This window comes from Monodon monoceros, unplaced genomic scaffold (genome assembly GCF_005190385.1).
Source record: "Monodon monoceros isolate NGI ecotype Baffin Bay Population unplaced genomic scaffold, NGI_Narwhal_1 Super_Scaffold_1, whole genome shotgun sequence".
Taxonomy (NCBI): domain Eukaryota; kingdom Metazoa; phylum Chordata; class Mammalia; order Artiodactyla; family Monodontidae; genus Monodon; species Monodon monoceros.
Window position 1 is genome coordinate 13,005,507 of NW_021703765.1, and position 21,676 is coordinate 13,027,182.

At 34.2% G+C, this 21,676-nt stretch overlaps 1 protein-coding gene across 9 annotated transcripts in view; it reads right to left on the reverse strand.

The window, feature by feature from the left end:
* RELCH (RAB11 binding and LisH domain, coiled-coil and HEAT repeat containing) overlaps positions 1–21,676 on the reverse strand; it is a 120,002-nt gene that overhangs the window by 36,434 nt on the left and 61,892 nt on the right. For all 9 annotated transcript variants that reach the window (XR_003793580.1, XR_003793579.1, XM_029222998.1 and 6 more), the window contains 8 exons: positions 20,591–20,703; positions 16,413–16,503; positions 13,610–13,681; positions 9,384–9,524; positions 8,778–8,942; positions 6,431–6,578; positions 2,146–2,302; positions 1,395–1,518 (listed from right to left, as the gene is read on the reverse strand). Coding sequence is in view for 7 of the 9 variants with exons in the window: in XM_029222998.1 (XP_029078831.1) it covers positions 1,395–1,518; positions 2,146–2,302; positions 6,431–6,578; positions 8,778–8,942; positions 9,384–9,524; positions 13,610–13,681; positions 16,413–16,503; positions 20,591–20,703 (1,011 nt within the window). In the remaining 2 variants the exon portion in view is untranslated. The remainder of the gene's footprint in view (positions 1–1,394; positions 1,519–2,145; positions 2,303–6,430; positions 6,579–8,777; positions 8,943–9,383; positions 9,525–13,609; positions 13,682–16,412; positions 16,504–20,590; positions 20,704–21,676) is intronic.

The following is a 21,676-nucleotide window of genomic DNA, read 5'->3' on the forward strand; positions in this document are numbered from 1 at the left end:
AGGGTATTCAATAAGTAACATATTCATCATGTGATATCCATTGGCTTAGGTTAGTCTTTAACTTCTTTAAAATTTAACTTTAAACATCAAGTACAGAATTTAACATTAAAATTTTAAGTTAAAGCAAATGCTTGTTTCAATTTTTTATTTTTAACATTATTGGATTTCAGATTTCAGGCCACTGAAGTCAACCACTTACTGTTAAGTGCTAAAATGAACTCCTAATTCTTTTTGTAAAAAAAGTAAAATAAATAACAGCTACTTCTTTTGGAGATGTCAAACAAATTGTGCCAAGTGTGATTACCAGTAAAATCAAATCATATTTGTTTAATAATTACATGTTAGTGAAAAATGTAAAATGATTTTGTTTCTTCTACAATAACATCAAGCTCTGGTTTTTGTCCTCCTATTGACAGGTCAGGCATATTAATTTACAAATTCAATTTAAACTGAGATGTAGACCACTGTGAAAAGATTAATCTACAGAATCAGACTTATAGAATTAAATGACACTGAAGCAACTTCTTCATTTCACACATGGAAAGATTAAGCACAGATACATTAAATGATTTATCATAGGATACAAACATAACAGGGTCATAACCCATTTTCTGAATTCCGTCCAGTCCACTATACCAAACTGTCATGCTCTAAATGTTTCAGTAACTACAGGTTTAATAGTAAAGAGCTAAACAAAATTTCTACCCTTTAAATGTCTTGATTAACATTTGATTATAGCAATGACATCTTTTTATGTTTTTATTAGAGCTCTAAAGAACTGACTTAACAATATGCTATGAAGACAAATGGATTAACAGGATTGAAGAAGAAAGTGGGACCTAAGGACATTCCAATTTAATATCTAAAACTACAGAATAGCCTAGGTAGGCAAATGTGACAGTGATTGAAATATGTAGCATTTATCTCAAGTGTCCATTCTATTCCAAGAGCTTATATCTTGTAGCAAGTATTCTATACAAGCTGCTTTGATTCTATAATCACCTGAAGTTTTGACCAAAGCATGCTGAGCAAATGGCTGCTTCCTGAATCTGTGGTAGATGGTAAAGTACCAGAAGCACATTCAAAAAATCACAGCTGAGTCCCCTAGCTGATACTTCCTATGCTAGAAAGCTTTGAGATATCCACAGTGAGTAGATCTTATAACCAAATCTGGATACAAACTAAGTTTTGGCTAAATCATCTTCTGAAAATGAATAAAGAGAAGAATATTACTGACTAGAATTTTCTTTTACTATCACAGTTTTCTAAGGTATTAAAAGATAATTTGAATAAAGGAAGGGTTCACGCTTTTATTTACTCTGCTATAGCATTAATTAACACATTACATTTCTATATCTCTTGCATATAAGAAAACATGGAATTCAAGTTTTTACCTTAGTGTTTGTAAAAATTTTGCCAAATGTCCGGCAAAGGCGCCAGAAAAATCTGGAGAATTCATGGACACAGGTAGTTGAAGTAACATTAATTTCGCCAACTATTTCTATAAGCTGTGGCAACCTGAATGTGAAAGGAAAGAAAAATAGGCAGGGGTACAAATAAATTATTGTTTCCTTGCCAATTTCTGAAACAATGCAAATCTAACAATATCTTCTGTTCTGCTTTTCATAGCTAGTAAAATTGGAATGCAAAGGAGTTGTTTGGAACCCTTTGCAAAGTCTTCAGTTTATATTCTATAAATTTCTTAAAATAAATTTTAACTGACTGCCATAAAATATATGGAATCTTAATGGTAGGGTTCTAAGTATGGAGTTAATGAGACTCAAATCAATGGAGCTGATATTTCATACAAGAGCTTGGCTAACATGGCATCATCCACTTCAGCCTCAAAAATGAAAAGTCTGGATGTAGTTTAAAATCCATCACCACTTGTAGACAATAAGGCAGCAGATAGGTCTTCTGACATAATACAGCAGCACCATCTTCATAGATAAATAACTACGTATCTAGTAGTATAAATCTCCTCTCCTAAAGAAATTTACCATAGATGATGCCAAGTTATGTTTTGCTATTTGTTTTTTAATATTTTGTTATATTTTGTCTCTCAGTGCCCAGGCTAAATATAGTGAGCTACCTTTCATTCAACTGATTGAGATGTACCAAATGAATACGGAGATGGTAACTTACAACTGATTGACAACCCATAGTAAACTCTCCCAGCCTGTTGTACCCTCGTGTTCCAGCTGGTAATCATAAAGTTGTAGCAGTACTGCCAATTGCTCACGACTTCCAATAATAGTAGACACATCTTGAAGAGGCGACATAGCCCGAGGGAACCTAGTCACTATAAAAATTAGAAGCAAAATAAATCACATAGAAAATGACAGTTTGGAAAGTTAGCTATTCTGTCAAAAGAAAAGTAAGGTTCTGCCTCCTAATATTTATTTAGCTTATTATAGACTTTAAATATAAAACTAAAATATATTAATTAAACCATTTTTAGAAAAAAATGAAATACAGTTGATCCCTGTACAATCAGGGGTTAATCTGCCTACAACTTACAGTCGGCCCTCTGTATCAGAGGTTCTTCCACATCCACAAATTCAACCAACCACAGACCATGTAGTACTATAGCATTAACTATTGAAAAGTATTCACATATAAGTGGACGTGTACAGTTCAAACTCCTGTTGTTTAAGGATCAACTGTAAATTTTTGTCATATGTGAACAAATTTAGCAAATCTCAAAAATTAGGATTTTATGAGACTAAATAACTAGTAAATGAATATTGTAATGAAAGAGCTTGCCAGTGAAGAGTAAAATTTCACTTAAATTAAAATTGGCCACAAAATAAGATCTCAGCTAAAATATGGATTTGAATTTGGTTTTAAAAAAATAGAAATACTTGTAATTCCACCAGACTGTTTATGTCAAAAACTAATAACTATGATAAAATATTTCCTTCAGGCAGCAAGAAACTAATAGGTTGACAGCAGGGAAAAACTGTTTAATACCAGAGAATAATGACCTAAAATACATTAAAACTTGAGCTGAACAGGCTTCTTAAGTATTTAATCTCCAATATTAAATGATTTATTTAAAAAATGTTCCATAGTTTGATAAACATTAAGTTACTATAAAGTGTTAAAACCAGTGACCAGTAAGATAAAGCAAAATTATTATTAAAAAATGTATTATAAATATTATAACCAGAGTCTCATGTATATACTTTAAAAGTTTTGGGGGAAAAACTGAAAAAATTACTTTTAAAATTATGTAAATAAAACATGAATATACACTAGTATATTGTAAAATTTGAACAGATCAATAAAATCTATGATTCTACAGATCATAATTAGATTCCAGGTTATTAAAGAACAGGTCTTAGATGGCTGTTAAGTGAATAATGCTACCAACAGCTCATTAACTGTTGAACAGAAATTCCTAATGGCCTAGCAACTCCTGCATAGAGGTTAACACCCTAAAAAGACACAATTAAGGATGCAGCATTTTCTCAAAACATATTAATGGTGTAATGATAATTATTAAACTTAAGAAAACATGCAATAACTTTAAAAGTGCTCAAAGACAAAATTAAGATGGTATTGTCCTCCTATGCTGCCCAAGGCTTTTAACAATATCTTAAGTACAGATAAAGGTTATCCCTTGCTAGCTGAAGTCTCCTATTTGATATCATAGTACACACACAAACAAACAAATAAATGAATTTAGGTAACATGGTATCCCATACTATCTGAGGTTTCTGCTTGAGTTGTCATTATCTCAACCTAGGAATCAAATAGATTTGGATGGTGAGGGATATCTGTACTTCATATTTCTATATTGTTGAAGCATATCTGATAATTTCAAAAAGGATTATATCATATTGGTCACAATCTGTGATACTATGATGGAATGTATCAATATATTATTCCTTCAAAAATACTGACAAATTATTGAAAAATAGTGGAACAGTTAAAAGTAAATCAGATAATGTCAAGATTTATTACAGGCAAAGTGAGGTCCAAAGATTTAAAGCTAGGTCCAACAGAAGCAAAACAATGTCAAGAAATAAGCAATTACTTGGATAACTCAGTTCTAACAGATAAGCAATCAGAATGGTTCAGGGATCTCAAAACATTACTCTATTTAAAAAGATTTTAAAAAATTTAAGCATCTAACTTGTAACCATACAGAAGAGTCCCCAGAACGCCATTTTAATAGGTATTTTATTGTCAAAAAATAACCACAATTATTCAAATCCAGCAAAATAACAACTGTTATGACTCTTCAATGTATTTCCCTCTCACTAGAATGTAAGCTCTTCATGGCAGAGATATTTGTCTGTTTTGTTTATGAGTGTATCCCAAGTGTTTAAAATAGTGCCTGACATAAATATTAGCTAGTGCTCTGGAATTTTCATTATGTAAGAGAAAACTATTAAATCTTCACTTGTAATAAACTGTATCCCAAATTATACAGATGTACATACAGATAGACACAGAGACATAGATATATAGATAAGACTATATATATAGATAGATCTATATATATATAGATAGATATATAAGGATATAATATTTCCTCATTTATAATAAATGTATTATAACCTACATGTGAGAATAATAACATTAACATTTACAGTTATTATTAAAAGTCAGAGGGTCAAATTAAGTCAATAAGAACTTAAAAGATTATTTTTGGCATGATAAAGACATAATCACAAGGGAAGGTCACATAAACACCAGAAGGAATATGTTCAGGATGGTAAAGTAGTTTTGAAAATTTTCTATCTAATCTCTAACATGTGCTTGGCAGGCAATAGGTGACATTTAAGAATTATTTGCTAAATGAATGAATGATAGCAAGTGCTGTGGGTTGAACTGTCGGTCTCCCTTAAAAATTTATATGTTGAAGTCCGAACCCCTAGAACCTCAGAATGTGACCTTATTTGGAAATATTGTTGTTGCAGATATAATTAGATAAGATGAAGTCATACTGGAATAGCGTGGACTTCTAATGCAATATAACTGATCTTATAAAAGGGAAATTTGGACAGAGACAAGTGCATGTGCGTGCACACACACACACACACGGAGAACAGAATGTGAAGGTGAAGGCAGAGACTGGGGTGATGTATCTACAAGCCAAAGAACACCAGAGATTGCCAGCAAACCACCAGAAGCGAGGAGAGAGGCATGAAACAGCTTTTCCCTCACAGCCTTCAGAAGGAACCAACCCTACTGACAACTTGATCTCAGGCTTCTAGAGAGCTCACTTCAGAACTGTGAAACAATAAATATCTGCTGTTAAAGTACTAAGTTTATGGTACTTCGTTATGCTGGCCCCAGCAGAACAATACAGCAAGACAGGAAGGAAAAGAGAGGGAATTAGAAAGACAGGAAAGTCCCTAGGCAGATGAAGTGTCTTAATGAGTGAAGGGGTAGAACCTAAAGTAGCCAGCTGTGAGCGCTTTATGAAGATTTATCTTAAAAGTTTGAATTTTCATTCTCCTCAATATCATTAAAAAATATTAAACTAACTCTACCCCATCCATTCTCAATTTTCGAAGTAAAACTGGCATTCTAACAGTATACACCATTTTTATGCTGTGCTTTGTGTATTCTTGGACACACTGCTTCATATCCCAAAGATTATAGGTAGCCCAGTTTACTTTACATGAAAACTGTAATTCTAAAAACACTGTGTGTTGATTTTCTCAATGTTATAATTCTTTTGTCTATCAGAAGCCCGTAAGAGACACGGCTAATTCACAAATCTGAAAAAGCTGCAAAGGAATCTCATACATAGTAATAACTTGTCTATAGCCGTTTATCCTGGGGGTTAGGTGCAGTGGGGCTACCATGTACCATGGATCAAAGGTCACTTACTAGTTAGCTAGACTTTGAGCTAAGAAAATACTGGCTCTTGCTATCAATTTCATGTATTTCTGAAAATAAATCATATTCTTTTTTTGGAAAAAAAAGAAACTGTGCTGCATATGCTTATATTCCTATCAAGGACATAGCAGGAAAGAGTAATTACATTTACCTTCCCCTACTGAAAATAAGATGAAATAGCTGGGGAAGAAAAAATATAAAGAAAGTGGAAATGAAAAGCTTCATAAACTGGTCCTGGTAACTATTAATTCAGCTCTATTAATGAAAGAAAATGCTTATTTCTGACTTATAACACTGAAAAAAAGGCTATAATAAAAGCCTCTAGATTAAGAATGGAAAGAAAGTACAAATATTATAAAATACTACCACGAGGCTTATCCATAAAAGATGAAGCCATATAGTTCACCCCAGATATCATACAATCTACGACCATGCAGTTCCACACATATGATACATTTTAGTAATTATGCTGTCATATAAAGTGACTTTTACATTTTTAATCAGAAACGATTCTTTGGAAAGCTAAGCTGTTAATATTCTACATCTTCCTTCCATAATTTAAGTTCAGTACCTTCTATCTGTGGCACTTCACCATGAAGCTTGGCTTTGCTGGAGAAAGGTGCGTTCTGTAGCACTAATGCAAAGAGAGATGGGATCAAGGACTGCAAGGCAGACAGATACATGTGGAGCTTATGTTCATCCAGCCCATGCTCTCCTTCCTGAAATATAAGGAGGTGAAAGCTAACTTTAGACTTCTGAGGTTATGTATTTATGATGTTCTTCCTTTCTGTGGCAAACAATAAGACATTTAAGGACATGTATGTTAGACTCAAAGCATCACACCTAATGGAGATGACCATGAATCTTTTCTGAATTTCTCTGAGTATGAGAAAATGTGAAGTACTAAGGCATTGTGGAAGTAATAGAATCTTTTGTATGGAAAACTTTAGGGTGAACATCAGTCATTTCATTTGTATGGAACTTCTTTTACAGGTTTTTTTCTTTTAAGAGGGTCTTATCTTTTGACATTTTATAAGTCAGGTTAAAGAAATTAAAGTGAGCCACAGGAATCATTTTAAACGCTCAACTGCTAAACGAGCAGGAGTACTTGCTATTCCTAACTTCGTTTATAGATTTGGTGACAACTGTATTTGCCAGCATTGGAAGCACTTTAAAATAATTCAATGTATAGATAAAATGTAGGAGAAGAAATGTCAAAAGAAAACAAAAGAAAGAGATAACAGAAGAAAAAAAAGAGTAAAAGGATCACTATGGTACACAGAAACCAAATATTAAAGTGAAAAATAGAATCATTAGAGAGGAAAGCATTTATTGCTGTTCAAATCCACTTGAGATGTCATTACTATATTATAAATAACAACTGTGTCAGAAATATCAGATATGTTAGTTTTTTACTATCAAGTTCTAAATTAGTTAATTTCTTCATGTAAGAATTACCTTGTGTGCTGAATACTGCAGCTATGTTTAGCAACAGTGTGGAATTAGCTGTGTTATGAAATCGAACTAAAAAAAAAAACAGGTACAGGGCTTCCCTGGTGGTGCAGTGGTTAAGAATCCGCCTGCCAGTGCAGGAGAAACGGGTTCGAGCCCTGGTCCGGGAAGATTCCCACATGCTGCGGAGCAATTAAGCCTGTGTGCCACAACTACAGAGCCTGTGCTCTAAAGCCCGCAAGGCACAACTACTGAGCCGGCGTGCTGCAACTACTGAAGCCCGCACGCCTAGAGCCTGTGCTCCGCAACGAGAGAAGCCACCACAACGAGAAGCCTGCGCACTGCACGAAGAGTAGCCCTGGCTCGCTGCAACTAGAGAAAAGCTCACGCGCAGCAAGGAAGACCCAATGCAGCCAAAAATAAATAAATAAATTTTTATAAAACCCCAAAAAACAAACAAACAAAAATACCAGGTACAGATAATTCTCAGATAGAAGGAATGCAAATATTTAAAAAAAAAATACTTAAAAAAATTCCCTAGGTTTCATAAAAAGGAGTACTTCAGTATAGTTGTCTATTTATAGTTTTTTTAACACCCATTTTGAAATTTATAGAAAAAATAGCCCAATTTTTAAATTAAATGAATACATGTGTATACATATAAGACTATCTACAGAGTAGTTAAAATACATTATGTTAAGAGCCTTTAAAATCTGGGGGTAAAAAGGGCAAGAGTTTGGTTTTAGAGACTGATATCAGATCCTGGTTCTGTCATTTGACAGCTTTGGGACCCTGAGCAAATTACTTAAACACTCAGTTTCCACACAAAAAACAAAATATAATTAAAATGGTTATAAGAATGAAATAACATACTTTATAAAGTATCTACCTTAATGGTACATAATCAATACGCATTAAAGAAATGTTTTTCTTCTAGACTTTAAAAGAGACTTTTAATACAAAAATTAGAACAAGAAGTTTCTATTGTTTCTTCAATTCTTTTACTTGGGAAGAATGGAAAGTTCCCTTTAAAAAGTCAGGACGTGAACTACTGCAGTGAAAAAAAGGTAACGCATTTTGACACTGTATAAATAAGAAAACTTTAGAGACTCATATTTTAGTTATCTCTGCATTCTGGGAACTGATGCTGACACTTTATCTAAAATATTTAAGTCTTCAGAAGAGGCTAGGAAGAGGTAGCACTGTGAATAGTATACGAGTTAGTGCCACAAAGGTGCTATTTTAGCTAAAAAAAGGCAGACCATGCTCTTTCTCCTCTAGCTTCAGTCAAGCAAAACTTCCTCAAATCTCCCTTGGCTCCAGACCAATAGAATCTTTAACAGGTAGTTAATTAGAATGTTCACTAAGTGGTACTTTCTGTCTTTGTTCCCCCAACATTCTCTCAAGATGCCTTAGAACACACCTTTTAAATTTCTATTAACTATATAAATAAAGGAAGTATTTACCCTGAGAAGTTTTTCAATCTTGTTCAGCAATGTAGGTATAAGATGAGACTGTAAATTTCCAAGTTCTGTAGTCCAGGCAGCATAAGCTGGTAAAAATACTTGATGTGTTGCACTAACTACTCTTTCTGAGGGGTCACCCAAGGCTGACAGCAACAATTCAAAACCCTGCCAAAAGGAAATAGGCAAAACGTAGATTAAAAAAAAAATACCTAAAAAACATAATAATATGTAATAAATATACACTGCAGTACATTTAGCAGACATTTTAAGCAAGAAAGAAAACCATTCATAATCCTATCCTTCCCAATTTCTTTAAAGAAAAATGTCATTTATCCGTTGATGGGAAAACCAAAGAGAAAGGGTGGTAACATGGTATGCTTGTTGCCAATTTACCGCCAGAAAGCTGTGTCAGATACTATAAATGAATCAAAGCATCTCCTCCTTGAAATAGCAGAACTGAAACCAGGCAGCCAACTTCAACTGGTTAAAGTTGACACGTCTGCCATCCCTACTATAGATTATAGGATATCTGAATCAGAGATTTGGAATATTATACTATTTGGAATTTTATAATGAAATAAATGGGATTCGTTCTGAAAAACATACCTGTTGATATTTGTCTGGATCATCAATGTATCCCATAATGATACCGAGGCTTTTGATCACAGCTTCTCTTACCAAATCTGCCTTATCTTCCATTAACATCTGTTGCAACATTGAAAGAACCAAGGAGCTACGGATTTCTTTCTGAAAATAAACAGGAACATGTTTTACTATTTATTTACACTAGCAGCAGAAAAGGATAGAAAATAATGAGATATCCATGTATTCAAAATCTAGATTAAATATATATTAACATGTTGCTATGTTTGCTTCAAGTCCTCATTTTTGAAAGACATAAGACATTAGAGATACAGCTGAAATATCACTCTTCTCCACCCTCTCCCCCTTCTTCCAACTCCCTCTCTAAAGATAACATCTACCCTGAACTTGGTATTAATCATCTCCCAGCATATTTTTGTATTTTTACTAAATATGTGTCAATCCCTCAAACCTTTACAGTGCCCTTTTGGCCAATCAACAGTCAACACTCTGCTATTAACAGACAATGACTCTTCTACCACTACCTGTACAACTCAGGTAAGAGCACTGACAGTCATAACAATAGGAGGGATTACAAAAATCACTCTGGCAAGCAAAACATTTGCCTGGGGTAGGAGTGTGGAAACATAAAATCCTGGTGTTCTGTTTTCTGAAGAACTGAGAAAAAATATTAAAACAGGATGATGAAACATGAGAGTAAACTTTAAAAGTGCTTAAAAAACTGTGTTGATATTTTCAGATGCTATTTAATATAATGTCAACCACTGTTGTGTCTTAATTTCACACAATTTTTTCCCCATGGTTTTAGCCTAATTAATGTCTGAGGTTAGAATAAAGTGTTACTGTTATACAAATTCTTGCCCTTCCTTCCCTTTTTTTGTACCATTATTGTAAGTTGACAAATTTATAAAATTCTTTAAACTTGTTTAAGTTACTTTTACATATAATAGTTAAAATAAAAGGATATGATCATTTTCATAAATTTACAGTGTGATCTGGTATGCAAAGCAAAGTCTTAAAAGACATTTTTAAATGACCTAGCTTTTGTTTTGACTTTTAGAGACAAAAATATATGTAAGTTTAGCAAATTTTGGTTACATTTAGGTTGGTGAATATGCCTTTTGGTACAGCCATGTTTATTTATCCTTTAGGCTAAAATTGTTCCCCCCAATTTTTTTTAAAGTGTATTAAAAGGGCTTTTTGGTTAATATCAGCACAGGCAAAAGGACAGAGGTGAGTAAACTTCAGCTGGGTATTTGCTTTGCAATGATCTAGCCTGAGGTCAACTGTGGCAGTTAGTTTCAGTATGCTAAGGGAACCCACAGGACAAGTCAGGATGCTTTACTCCATTTAAGCCATGACCACACTGAGGTTTTACTGTTACCAGTTACAGTGGGGAACAAGAAAGTGGAGGTCCATGTAGGAAACATTAAGTCCATTATTAATACAGCTTAGCATTCTAGTACTAGGAGCAGTGTGGAACAGTTTCCTTCTTCTTTGATAGCATGTGATGTTCATCTCTGTCTTGGAACAATAAATCATAGGATGCTCAAACTCACTCATGTATCACAACAATAAGATAATTTTCTCTTAAAAGACAGGCAAACATTAAAAATAAAGTGATTATGCCCAGTTGAAGTATGGTAAGATAAGAACTCCAACGCACTGTTGACAGGAGTACAATCTGCGCTATCTTGGTTGGGGGCAATTTAACACTGTCAAAATAAAAAATGCAAATGTTAAAAGCAGCAAGATACACAGGTATTAATGGTTTGTGAAATTTAAAAATGAAGATTCCCTTGTGTACATTTTAAAATTTCACATTCTGTTAATATCTCTGTATTTTGCTTCTTTTAACACACAGAGTAATTAATTCTGGGTAAGAAAAATTTAAAGGATATAAAAATGCAAGCTGGTAATATGAATAAATTTTTATTCTCTGTAAGTATTAATTAAAAATCATTACCCAAAGATGTAATCTTTGGGGATAATGACTAGGGTCAGGGAAGTCTTTGACTTTCATTTTATTCTTTTCTATACTGCATGAAAATTTATTTTTAACAAAATAAAAAACATGTTACTGGGAGTGAGACTATGAATTATTCTTTATATTTTTCTGAATAAAAAACCAAAATTTTTATTTATTTATTTTTAAAATTTATTTTATTTATTATTTTTGGCTGTGTTGGGTCTTCGTTGCGGTGTGCGGGCTTCTCATTGTGGTGGCTTCTCCTGTTGTGGGCCACAGGCTCTAGACGTGTGGGCTTCAGTAGTTGCAGCACATGGGCTCAGTAGTTGTGGCTCGCGGGCTCCAGAGCACAGGCTCGGTAGTTGTGGCGCATAGGCTTTGTTGTGGCGCATGGGCTTTGTTGCTCCGCAGCATGTGGGATCTTCCTGGACCAGGGATCGAACCCGTGTCCCCTGCATTGGCAGGTGGATTCTCAACCACTGGGCCACCAGGGAAGCCCCAAAATTTTACTTTTTAAAAAGACAATTGACTATTGGTTTCTCACTCTTCACCAAAGATTATGAGATAAAGTAAATGCAACATAAAACAGCTCCTGTATTATACAATTCCAATTTTTGTACCCCTTTAAAAGAACAATCTTACAGAAAGGACCCTTTAAGGCAGGGGTCAGCAAACTTTCTGTAATGGGCCAGATGGTATATACTCTTGGCTTTGGGGCCAAAAAGTCTCTGTTGCAGCTATTCAGCTCTGCTGTTGCAGTGTGATAGCGGACACAGACAATACACAACAAATGGGTGTGCTTGTGTACCAATAAAAGTTTATTTATAAAAACAGGCTGTGGACTAGATTTGGTTCCAGGCTGTATTTTGTCAAGCTCTGCTTTAAACTATGGTTGCTTAAATTAAAATAATTTTTGATGTCACCTCATTTCTCTACCCCTTCTAAGCCCTTGACCTATGGGAAGATACCTAAAAGGGGCACAACAGTGCAGTGGTTCTCAATCTTTTGGTGGCAGGATTCCTTTAGTCATTTAAAAATTAATGAGCACCTCAAACAGCTTTTGTTTGGGTGGGTAATATCTATGGACATTTATCATATCAGAAATAAAATAAGAGAAATTAAAAATGATTAATCATTAAAAACAATAAACTCATTAAAGGTTAACATGACTAATGAAATTATAATTTTAATGAAAATAACTAATCAAAAAATTAGTGAGAAGAATGGTGTTGTTTTATATTTTGTGCAAATCTCATTGATGTCTGACTTAAAAGAAGATAGATCCTCTTAACTGCTCAGCATTCAACTGTGTTGTACTGTTTTGGTTGAAGTATTTGAGAAAATCTGGCCTCACACAGACATATAATTGAAAAAGGGAGAGGTATTTTCATAGCCTCTTCTGATGAGAATACAAGCTGTCAAGCTCACAGTGGTGAATACAAGTTTTCCAAAATTCTTGTTCTCACTTAGAAGTTCCAGTTTTATCACTGGCAATGAATGCTGTCTACTTGTTTTCCTTGAAATGACAGGTTCCATTTCATTCACTTTCATGAAAATGTCTGTCAAAATCCCAAGTTTGAATAACCACAGCTTTTTTTAGTGATCTGTCAACTAAAACTGGTTTAGCTTACAACTCGAGTGCTTTTCCTGAAACAGCCATCATAGTTCAGAATGCAGCAAAAGGGCTTGATATGAGTATCTTCCATTTTATTACACAGAATATTAAAATGATGCATACTTAGGGTCAAAATTTAGTAGAATTAATAATTTTACTGATTCACCAAGCTTATTTTTAAGTGAAACTGACTTTTTCTGCGAGTGCATGGCAGTGAAGAATACAATCATTATCTGTCTATTTGGGTGTCACTGCCTTGATCAGTGCTAATGCACTGGCATTGTTGCCCATTACAGCTTTTGCACTAACAGTGTAAATGTCAACACAGAGAAAAAGTCAAAAAATGTTTCAATATTCTCATGAAAATAATTTTCATCTCATGGGACCCCCAGGGTCCTCAGACCACACTTCGAGAATTGCTGATGAGGTTTAATATATTTATACTCATGCAAAATCAATGGTTAATGTACCTATCTGTCTGCAGTGCCATATGGTGTCAATGTGAGCCTTCTCTTTTTGGCTCATCTTTTTCCTTTGTTAGGACAGAATTTGGATTCAACTGTATAATTACACACCTGGAAAAAAGGTTTCTCTATTGTTACAAAAGGAAGAAAAAGGTTTTTAAGAAAAAATTACAATTCTTACAGGAAGGTAAGGTGCCAGTGCTCCACAAGATTCCGCCACAAGCAATCTTCTTTCTGGGTATTTGTGATTAATCTAGAGTAAAAAATAAATAAACCAAGCATAAACAACATACCCTCCCTTCCTCCAATAGAGAATTATTTTTCACCATAAATCCTGTTAGGAATGCAATAAAGCTTCTTTCTTTTCCACTTCGGGGATCCCTATACCTGGATCAGGATTAAGGGAATCAGGGAGAGCCTAAAAAATGAGGTCACAGGGGTTACCTGTTAAAGAGAAAGAAGATAAAGCAAAGATGAAAATATGGCAAGGTGTCTAGAGATTGTGGGCTTGCCCAAGACTAAGCTTTCCTTAGGATGTCAGAAGCAACCTTCTCCTTCCCTAGCAACATTAGTATATTTTTAAATTTGGAAAACCCAGCTTCTAGATATTTACTGATACAGTCTACAATATGTGCCAGGAATGATTCCTCCTTCCTCTTTTTTTACCTCAGGGATTAGGACGTAAATTAATCGATGATTTAACCAGAGCCCTTGACTGGTGTTATGATTTTGTTTTTAAAGTAAGCAGACGTCAATTCATTCCCGTTTGCATATGCAAGATGATGGGGGTTTGCTATTGTAATGACTACACTGAACCATAACAAAAAATAACAAAAACAAAAAAAATGACACATACTGGGTTTTGTTCCCATATGTCTTCTTCATAGAATATAAATCTTTCTTTGACTGGAAAAGAAGTGTATCTGTTCTCATATTCCCATATGAAAAGGTGACATAATTCATTAATGTATTGGATGCCTAAAATTAAGAAAAGAAATTATGTAGCAATCTATTGGGCAACAAACTGGAGGTAGGCGGCTAGATAGATCACCAATATCCATGTTTATTCAGGTTACAGAAGAGGTGGTGGTAGAGACGTTGGTAACTGACATCTCTGAATAAAATTTAATCCAGAAATAGTAACCTCAAAACAAAATGGTTTGAATGTCATAGTATGCAATATGTAAACTTCGATTTTACTTTCCTTTAGTCTAGCAAAATGAGTCTCAAAACTAAATGTACACACAACAATCAACTGTATTCCTATATATTGGCGATAAACAAACAGAAAGTTTAAAAAATTCTATTTACAATAGTATTAAAAAGAATAAAATACTCAGGAATAAATTTTAAAAGTACATAAGTGATATTCTGAAAACTATAAAACATTACTGAAAGAAATTTTAAAAGACCTAAATAAATGGAACGACATCCTAAATTCATGGATTGAAAGGCTATTAGGATGGCAACATTCTCCAAATTGATCTACAGATTCAACACAATCCCTATAAAATTTCAGCTGGCTTCTCTGCAGAAACTGACAGGCTGATCTTAAAATTCATACAGAAATTCAAGGGACCCAGAATACCTAAAACAATCTTTAAGTACAAGAACCAATTCAAGGGGTTGGGGTTTCTTTGGGGGGTGATAAAATTCTTCTAAAATTGACTGTGGTGATGGTTGTGTAGCTCTGTGACTACAAAAACCACTGAATTGTCCAGTTTAAATAGATGAATTGTATGCTCTCTGAATTACATCTCAATAAAAGTTAAAAGAAGAAAATGGAAAAAACTATTTAAAAATTGCATATACATATGTATAACTGTACAGAATTGTAAATTCAACGTTGTATATGTTGTTTCCAAGTTAATTTGACTTTTCAGTGGTTACAGCCTAACCCTAAATTAGTATGCACTATAATCTCTAGATGACATATGGATTGTCAGAGATAATATGGATATATATAATGTTCCCTTTTAAATAATGAATCTAGATATGACTCCACTAAATTCTAAAGAAGAAAATGAATACTCAAAGAAAATGGGAACAGAATTCTAAAAGACCATAAACTTTAGCGATATTCCAGAGGCTAATAATTTTTCTTAAGAATAAGTGACAAAGCTAGTATAAATAAGGCCATGCAATTTGTCTTCATAAGTAAGAAATCCATCTTTTTAAGATGGAAGAATAAGTTACTTAATGACCTAAATATGGAATCTAGAAAGTCAAAGATTCTGAGTTCTAGCGAGGACTGGAATATTACAATTCAAAATAAAACCAGAAGTATTGTTAGTAAATAGTGAGTTGAAATATAAATATATATAAACCTCCTACATCAAAGGTTTACACTTTATATTCTGTATATACTTGTAATATATACAAGTATACAATATATACAGATACGATTTCTATTATCTACCTACCTACCTACACATACACACAACCTCTTGCTTTCCCTTGAACTCATTAGTTTGTATATTTTTCATATTTTGTATCTCACTTGATTCAGATCCTTGAACTCAGCAATTTTTGTATTTTGTCTCATTGGATTCAGATTCTTGTCTAAACATCCCTTTCTCAGAGATTCCTTCTCTGACCACCCTTTCTAAAACAGTACTCTCTATCACTCTCTAACCCTTAGCCTACCTTTTTTTTTCTTCATAGTTTATAAATTACAAGACATCGTTTCATTTATTTGTTTACTCTTACCTCTCCACTAGGATGTCATTGTCTTTTATTCACCACTGTATCCCTAGTGACTACAACAGTACCTGGCAGTGGAAATAGTGTTAAGTATTTGTTGGAAGAACGAATAAAGCAAAGCATCCCAGAGCTTTCTTAAGGACTATTAAATCACTGTGCTGGGTTATAGAAACAGTAGCATAATTTATATCCCACATATTTCCTAATAGCATTTTTAAAAGATAATATGAACATTTATAATAAATTAGAATACAATAGCTAGGGAAAACCCAGTAATTTACCTGTTCCCAACACTGTGGTAAAAGTTCAGCTTCTACACGTGTTGGACCAACATGACGTGCAAATGCCACACAACCCGTCAGTATCATTTGCCTGAAAGATAATACAGATGAATAAAGATTCGTATTTGCATAGAAAGCACAACTAGGACAAAGGGTTAAAAAGAGTCAGCTCTAATTAACATGAAGTACAATATTTTTGCACAATTTGTACAATATTTTTGTACAAATTCAACTTTTCACAATGGACGGGCTGCCACCATCCAGCAGTGGCAAAACCATTTGTGAGAGATGTCGTGAAGGGATTCTCTACTGGTGTGAAGCTGAATCTCATAACCTCCTAAGTTAACTTCCCACATATACATTCCGAGATTATAATATGTTTAAAGCTTCAGTTTCTAATGAATTTCAGTTTCTAGCTACTAAAACAATCAGTGATTATTTTCCCAGTATTTCTATAATTAAAAACTACGATGTCATATTAGTAAAATGATATTTCTTTTTTTATTTAAAAAAATTTAAAATTTTTATTGAAGTATAGCTGATTTAAACTTATTTATTTATTTATTTTTAGTTGCATTGGGTCTTTGTTGCTGCGTGTGGGCTTTCTCTAGTTGCGGCGAGTGGGGGCTGCTCTTCGTTGTGGCGCGCAGGCTTCTCACTGCGGTGGCTTCTCTTATTGCGGAGCACGGGCTCTAGGTGCAGGGCTTCAGTAGTCATGGCTCCCGCACAGGCTCAGTACTTGCGGTGCACGGGTTTAGTTGCTCCGTGGCATGTGGGATCTTCCCGGACCAGGGCTCCGACCCGTGTCCCCTGCATTGGCAGGTGGGTTCTTAACCACTGAGCCACCAGGGAAGCCCAAAATGATATTTCTTAAATGAGAATTTTTGGTATTGCACCCAAGATAACTGTGGTAGGCAGCTTCTGACATGGCTCCTAATGAGGTCCATCTCCTGATATTCATGCCCTTGAGTAATCCCATCTCCTTGAGTGTAGACTGGACCCAATGATTTGCTTCTAATGAAAAGAATAATGGCCAAAGTGATGGTATGTCACTTAAGAGATCAGATTACAAAAGCCTGTGATATCCATCTTGTGAGACACTCTCTTCTGCCTTCTCAGCTGGCAGGCTCTGATGAAGACACTGCTATGTTGGACAGTTTCATGTGGCTAGAAACTAAAGGCAACTTCTGGCCAAAAGCCAGTGAGGAACCGAGTTTCCCAGTCCAAAGATCCATAAGAAACTGAATCCTGTCAACGACAAAGCTTAGAAGCAAATCCTTCCCCCATGGACCTTGAGGTGGCTGTAGCCGCAGCCAACACCTTGACTACAGCTTTATAAGAGACCCTGAAGAAGAAGACCCAGATAAATTGACCCACATAAACTGTGTTATTTTAAACCACTTTCTTTTGGGGTAATTTGTTATGAAATAATATATAAATAACTAATGTGATAATTTCATTTGAATTGATAGATTTATAATTTAAAATTTTAAATAAGATTTTTCACTCTTCAGAATGAAGTTCCATTTAAAATGACTCTCAAAGGCAGAATTGCAAGTTTTTTTTCTTTTGATTGACTATGACTTCAAAACAGTAAAACCTGATTTAAAAAAAAAGTATGTTTTCCATAGATGTTTCAAAGTAGCCAACTTTAAGGAAAACCAAAATAGAATGTTTAATTCATACTAATTATAAAAGCCCAGGCATTACTCATTGCTATTTCTCAAAATACATCAATTTAACTTAAACTGAATAATGACCTTACATTTCTATTTAGTTCAGCCAAGTTAGCTACAACTGTTCTCTCAGGCTGAGGAGAATAATAACAGACAAAAAGCATCTGGACAATGAGAAGGGAAATGTTGAGCCAATAAGTCTTCATTGTATATTGCAGCTGCTCTTCACCATAACCTTGTAATTTTTATCTATCTGATTTCCCTTTATATCATTGTCTTCTATGCCTGTTTCTCAACTTTTCTTTTGTTTTTCTATTTTCTCCTACTTTAGGAAGGCAAATAAAGTGAATAAAAGAAAAATAGAAAAAGAAATTCCCAAGCTTTAAGACAACACGTTAGCTGCCTGTTCCCACTGAAAATTTCCAAATGTCTGATCATTTTTACCCCTATAGTATATTAAAATAATGAGAAATCATATATGTAGGTTCTAGAAAAATCTGATAATTATAGTAAATGAACTTTGGTGAAATTTAAGCATTTCAAACACACATAAGAAGTATATACTTATATAAGAGCTTCATGTAAAATGACTTTAAATAATGAGTCACCATCACTATACTAAAGATGTACAAACTTGTTAAAAAAATGTTAGTCCCCTCAAAACAAAATTCTTAGTCAGCAGAGTTAAGATTCAAAATTCTAAAAAACAGGACAGTTTTGAAATACATTTGAAAACAGAAAAGATCAGACGGTCTACAGATTATTAACAGCACTGGAACACTGGAAACAGGCTCCTGTGATAGGAAAAATAAACACTGTTCCTACTTGTAGAAAATCATAGGATAGGAATTATTTGACACAGGTAGAAATATGGTGTTAGTTATGGCTGTTAGCACAGAACTGCCAAAATGCACTACTATCGCTCATAAAATTAAGTTTCTCTTAGGATGCAAGGAAGCTTGAGATTCATTAAGTAAAGTAACAACTGATTATATGTCAAACATATCATGCTAACTTAAAATTTTTGCTTTGTTAGTTTGTTATTCATATATATAGTTAATAAATTGATTAGTTTATTTTAATAAATAACTTTGTTTCTGTAAGGTGAAAGATTTAAGTGTGGAAATGAGTGTTTAAATCCTGACATATCTTGACCTGAAGTAAGGCTATAGGTACTTTTGGCCACCAGGCGGCAGCTGTTAGCTTTACATGCAGAGTCTATGAAAACAGGCTATGTAGAACTAGAGGTTGCCTTGCAAATCTAAAAATGACAATGTAATAAGTGGTATTTAATTGTTAACTAAGTTACCAAGATAGGGAATAGTATTTTTCAAGGAGAAAATAAAATATTAATTTTCCTATATAGCACCATCGAATTGTCCTTAGAAAATTTTCAGTTCGCAATGAATGGAACTTGATTGAATTTCCCTTATTTCCATTTGACTAGCATGTAGATTAATCTTGACTGGATCCTGGAAAAACATGTTTCTCTGCTTGCTCAGGTATATTTTGGTAAGGGTAGGAAAGAGATATATGCTTATAGAGTTTTAAAGTCTACATGACTTTTTATTCTCATAGTGGAGAGATTCCTTGTGTTTAAAATTTTGAGCTTCATTTGTCTTATGGTTCACTTTTATGATTTTCCAACATTCTCAGAAGAGGTAAAAACTGTAACAGTCAGTAAAACAAGTACTGAAATTATATAAAGTTACCTAATCATAATGTATAATTCTATTTTTTGCAAAAGTATAAGCAAAAATTATTTCTTTATTAAGATAGAAAATTACTATGTACAAAAACATTTCAATAGCTCAATCTTATCCAACTGGTGCTTAGTCTACCTACCCATCCACCGAGATGTTTTGTTCACAGTCACACTTGCACAGCTTCACCTAGTATTTAAAGGTCTTACCTTCTGAGGCAGACCTCTATCACTGTTGCTTGATCAAAACCCATTCCCCTTTCTTCCAGAGAGTCTCTCGATGTGTGGCCCATCCCCCCCCCCACCATCAGGTATAACTCATTTCCCCATTCAGGCATCCTTGATTGTGGGTATTTGACTCAGGACTAACCAAAACACTGTATCCCTTTAGCCACACAGAAACTGCTTTACAGATAGCTCAGTGATGCAGACATTCATATATTAAATATTTTATTTCTTGTGAAGCATAACCATGAAGAGGCCATGCTGTATCTAGTTCATCTGTGGGCAAAAGGGGAAATATTTAGTTCCTGGAAATCAAATGTGAAAGATAAAAGCAAAGAAATATCGGAATTAGAAATCCAAAGGTAACTAACACAAAAGTGTACAAATTCAACATGAGTAGTTGGAATGACAAGAATGAAAACACTGCAGGGCACTGTGAACAAGGTCAGTGTTTCCTCTGTTTATTAAAATAGATATTAGAAAGAAAAGATGGCATTTATATTAAAATGCTAATCATGATGCCAAATTAATAAGTCAACATTATATTTATTTACCAAAGAAGTGGTCATACCCACCTTTGCTCATCATCTGGTCTCTTGATCAAATTGAAAAGTATGTGGAGAAGCTGATCTCTCTCTTTAGGCTCAGGATGTAGGCAGGCTGTACACAATATGAGGGGGATCAACTCCTAAAGAAATATGAAGGTGGAAAAAGTCAAAGTAAAAATGCATTGCAGAATATTCTTTTTTTCCCCAATGTATTCTTAAATGGACATTTAAAATGAAATAAACCTCAGCGTATATAGGAGCAAATTTTAACTTTGTAAGGCTGATAATTCAAGAGAAAACACTGAAACATATATTTTTATGTTGGTTGTGCAGAAGATGCAGATCACAACGTAATAAAGTAACTTAAAATTCAAATAACCTTGTTTTCTTATCCAATACTTCCCAAGGGTCTATTAGTTTTTAAACTAAATAACATTCTATCTTACTATAAGCTGATATAGTAGTTTTAATCTTGTGGGGTTTTGGGGTTTTTTTTTTTGTTTTTTTGCAGTACGCGGGCCTCTCACTGTTGTGGCCTCCCCCGTTGTGGAGCACAGGCTCCGGACGCGCAGGCTCAGCGGCCATGGCTCACGGGCCCAGCTGCTCTGCGGCATGTGGGATCTTCCTGGACCGGAGCACGAATCCGTGTCCCCTGCATCGGCAGGCGGACTCTCAACCACTGCACCACCAGGGAAGTCCAGTAGTTTTAATTTTGAAAGTGTTTTTAAACAAACACTTGCAGAAGTTAACTATACTTTAAAACTTAAAATGATAACAGAAAATAAAGACAACTTGTCCCACTTCCATAAGCACAATATAATCTTTCTTAAGATTAGATATAATTAATAATTTTGTAACCTTAGCACCTAACCTAGTGGCTAATTTTAAAGACCATTTCCACAGGTGTTGAATGCTCTCAGTACAACTACAAAATGTTAGTAGAAATGCTTTATGCTGAAATGAAAATTTTTAACAATATTTTGTTTGTTGCACTTTCAACATGCAGAGGTAAATTCAATATTTTCAAGGAAAGTAATAGACAAAAGTTTATTTCTCTCTTCCAAAGAAGTATTTGAAAATTAAAGTTGTTTCCCATTTTAATTAAATTAAGAC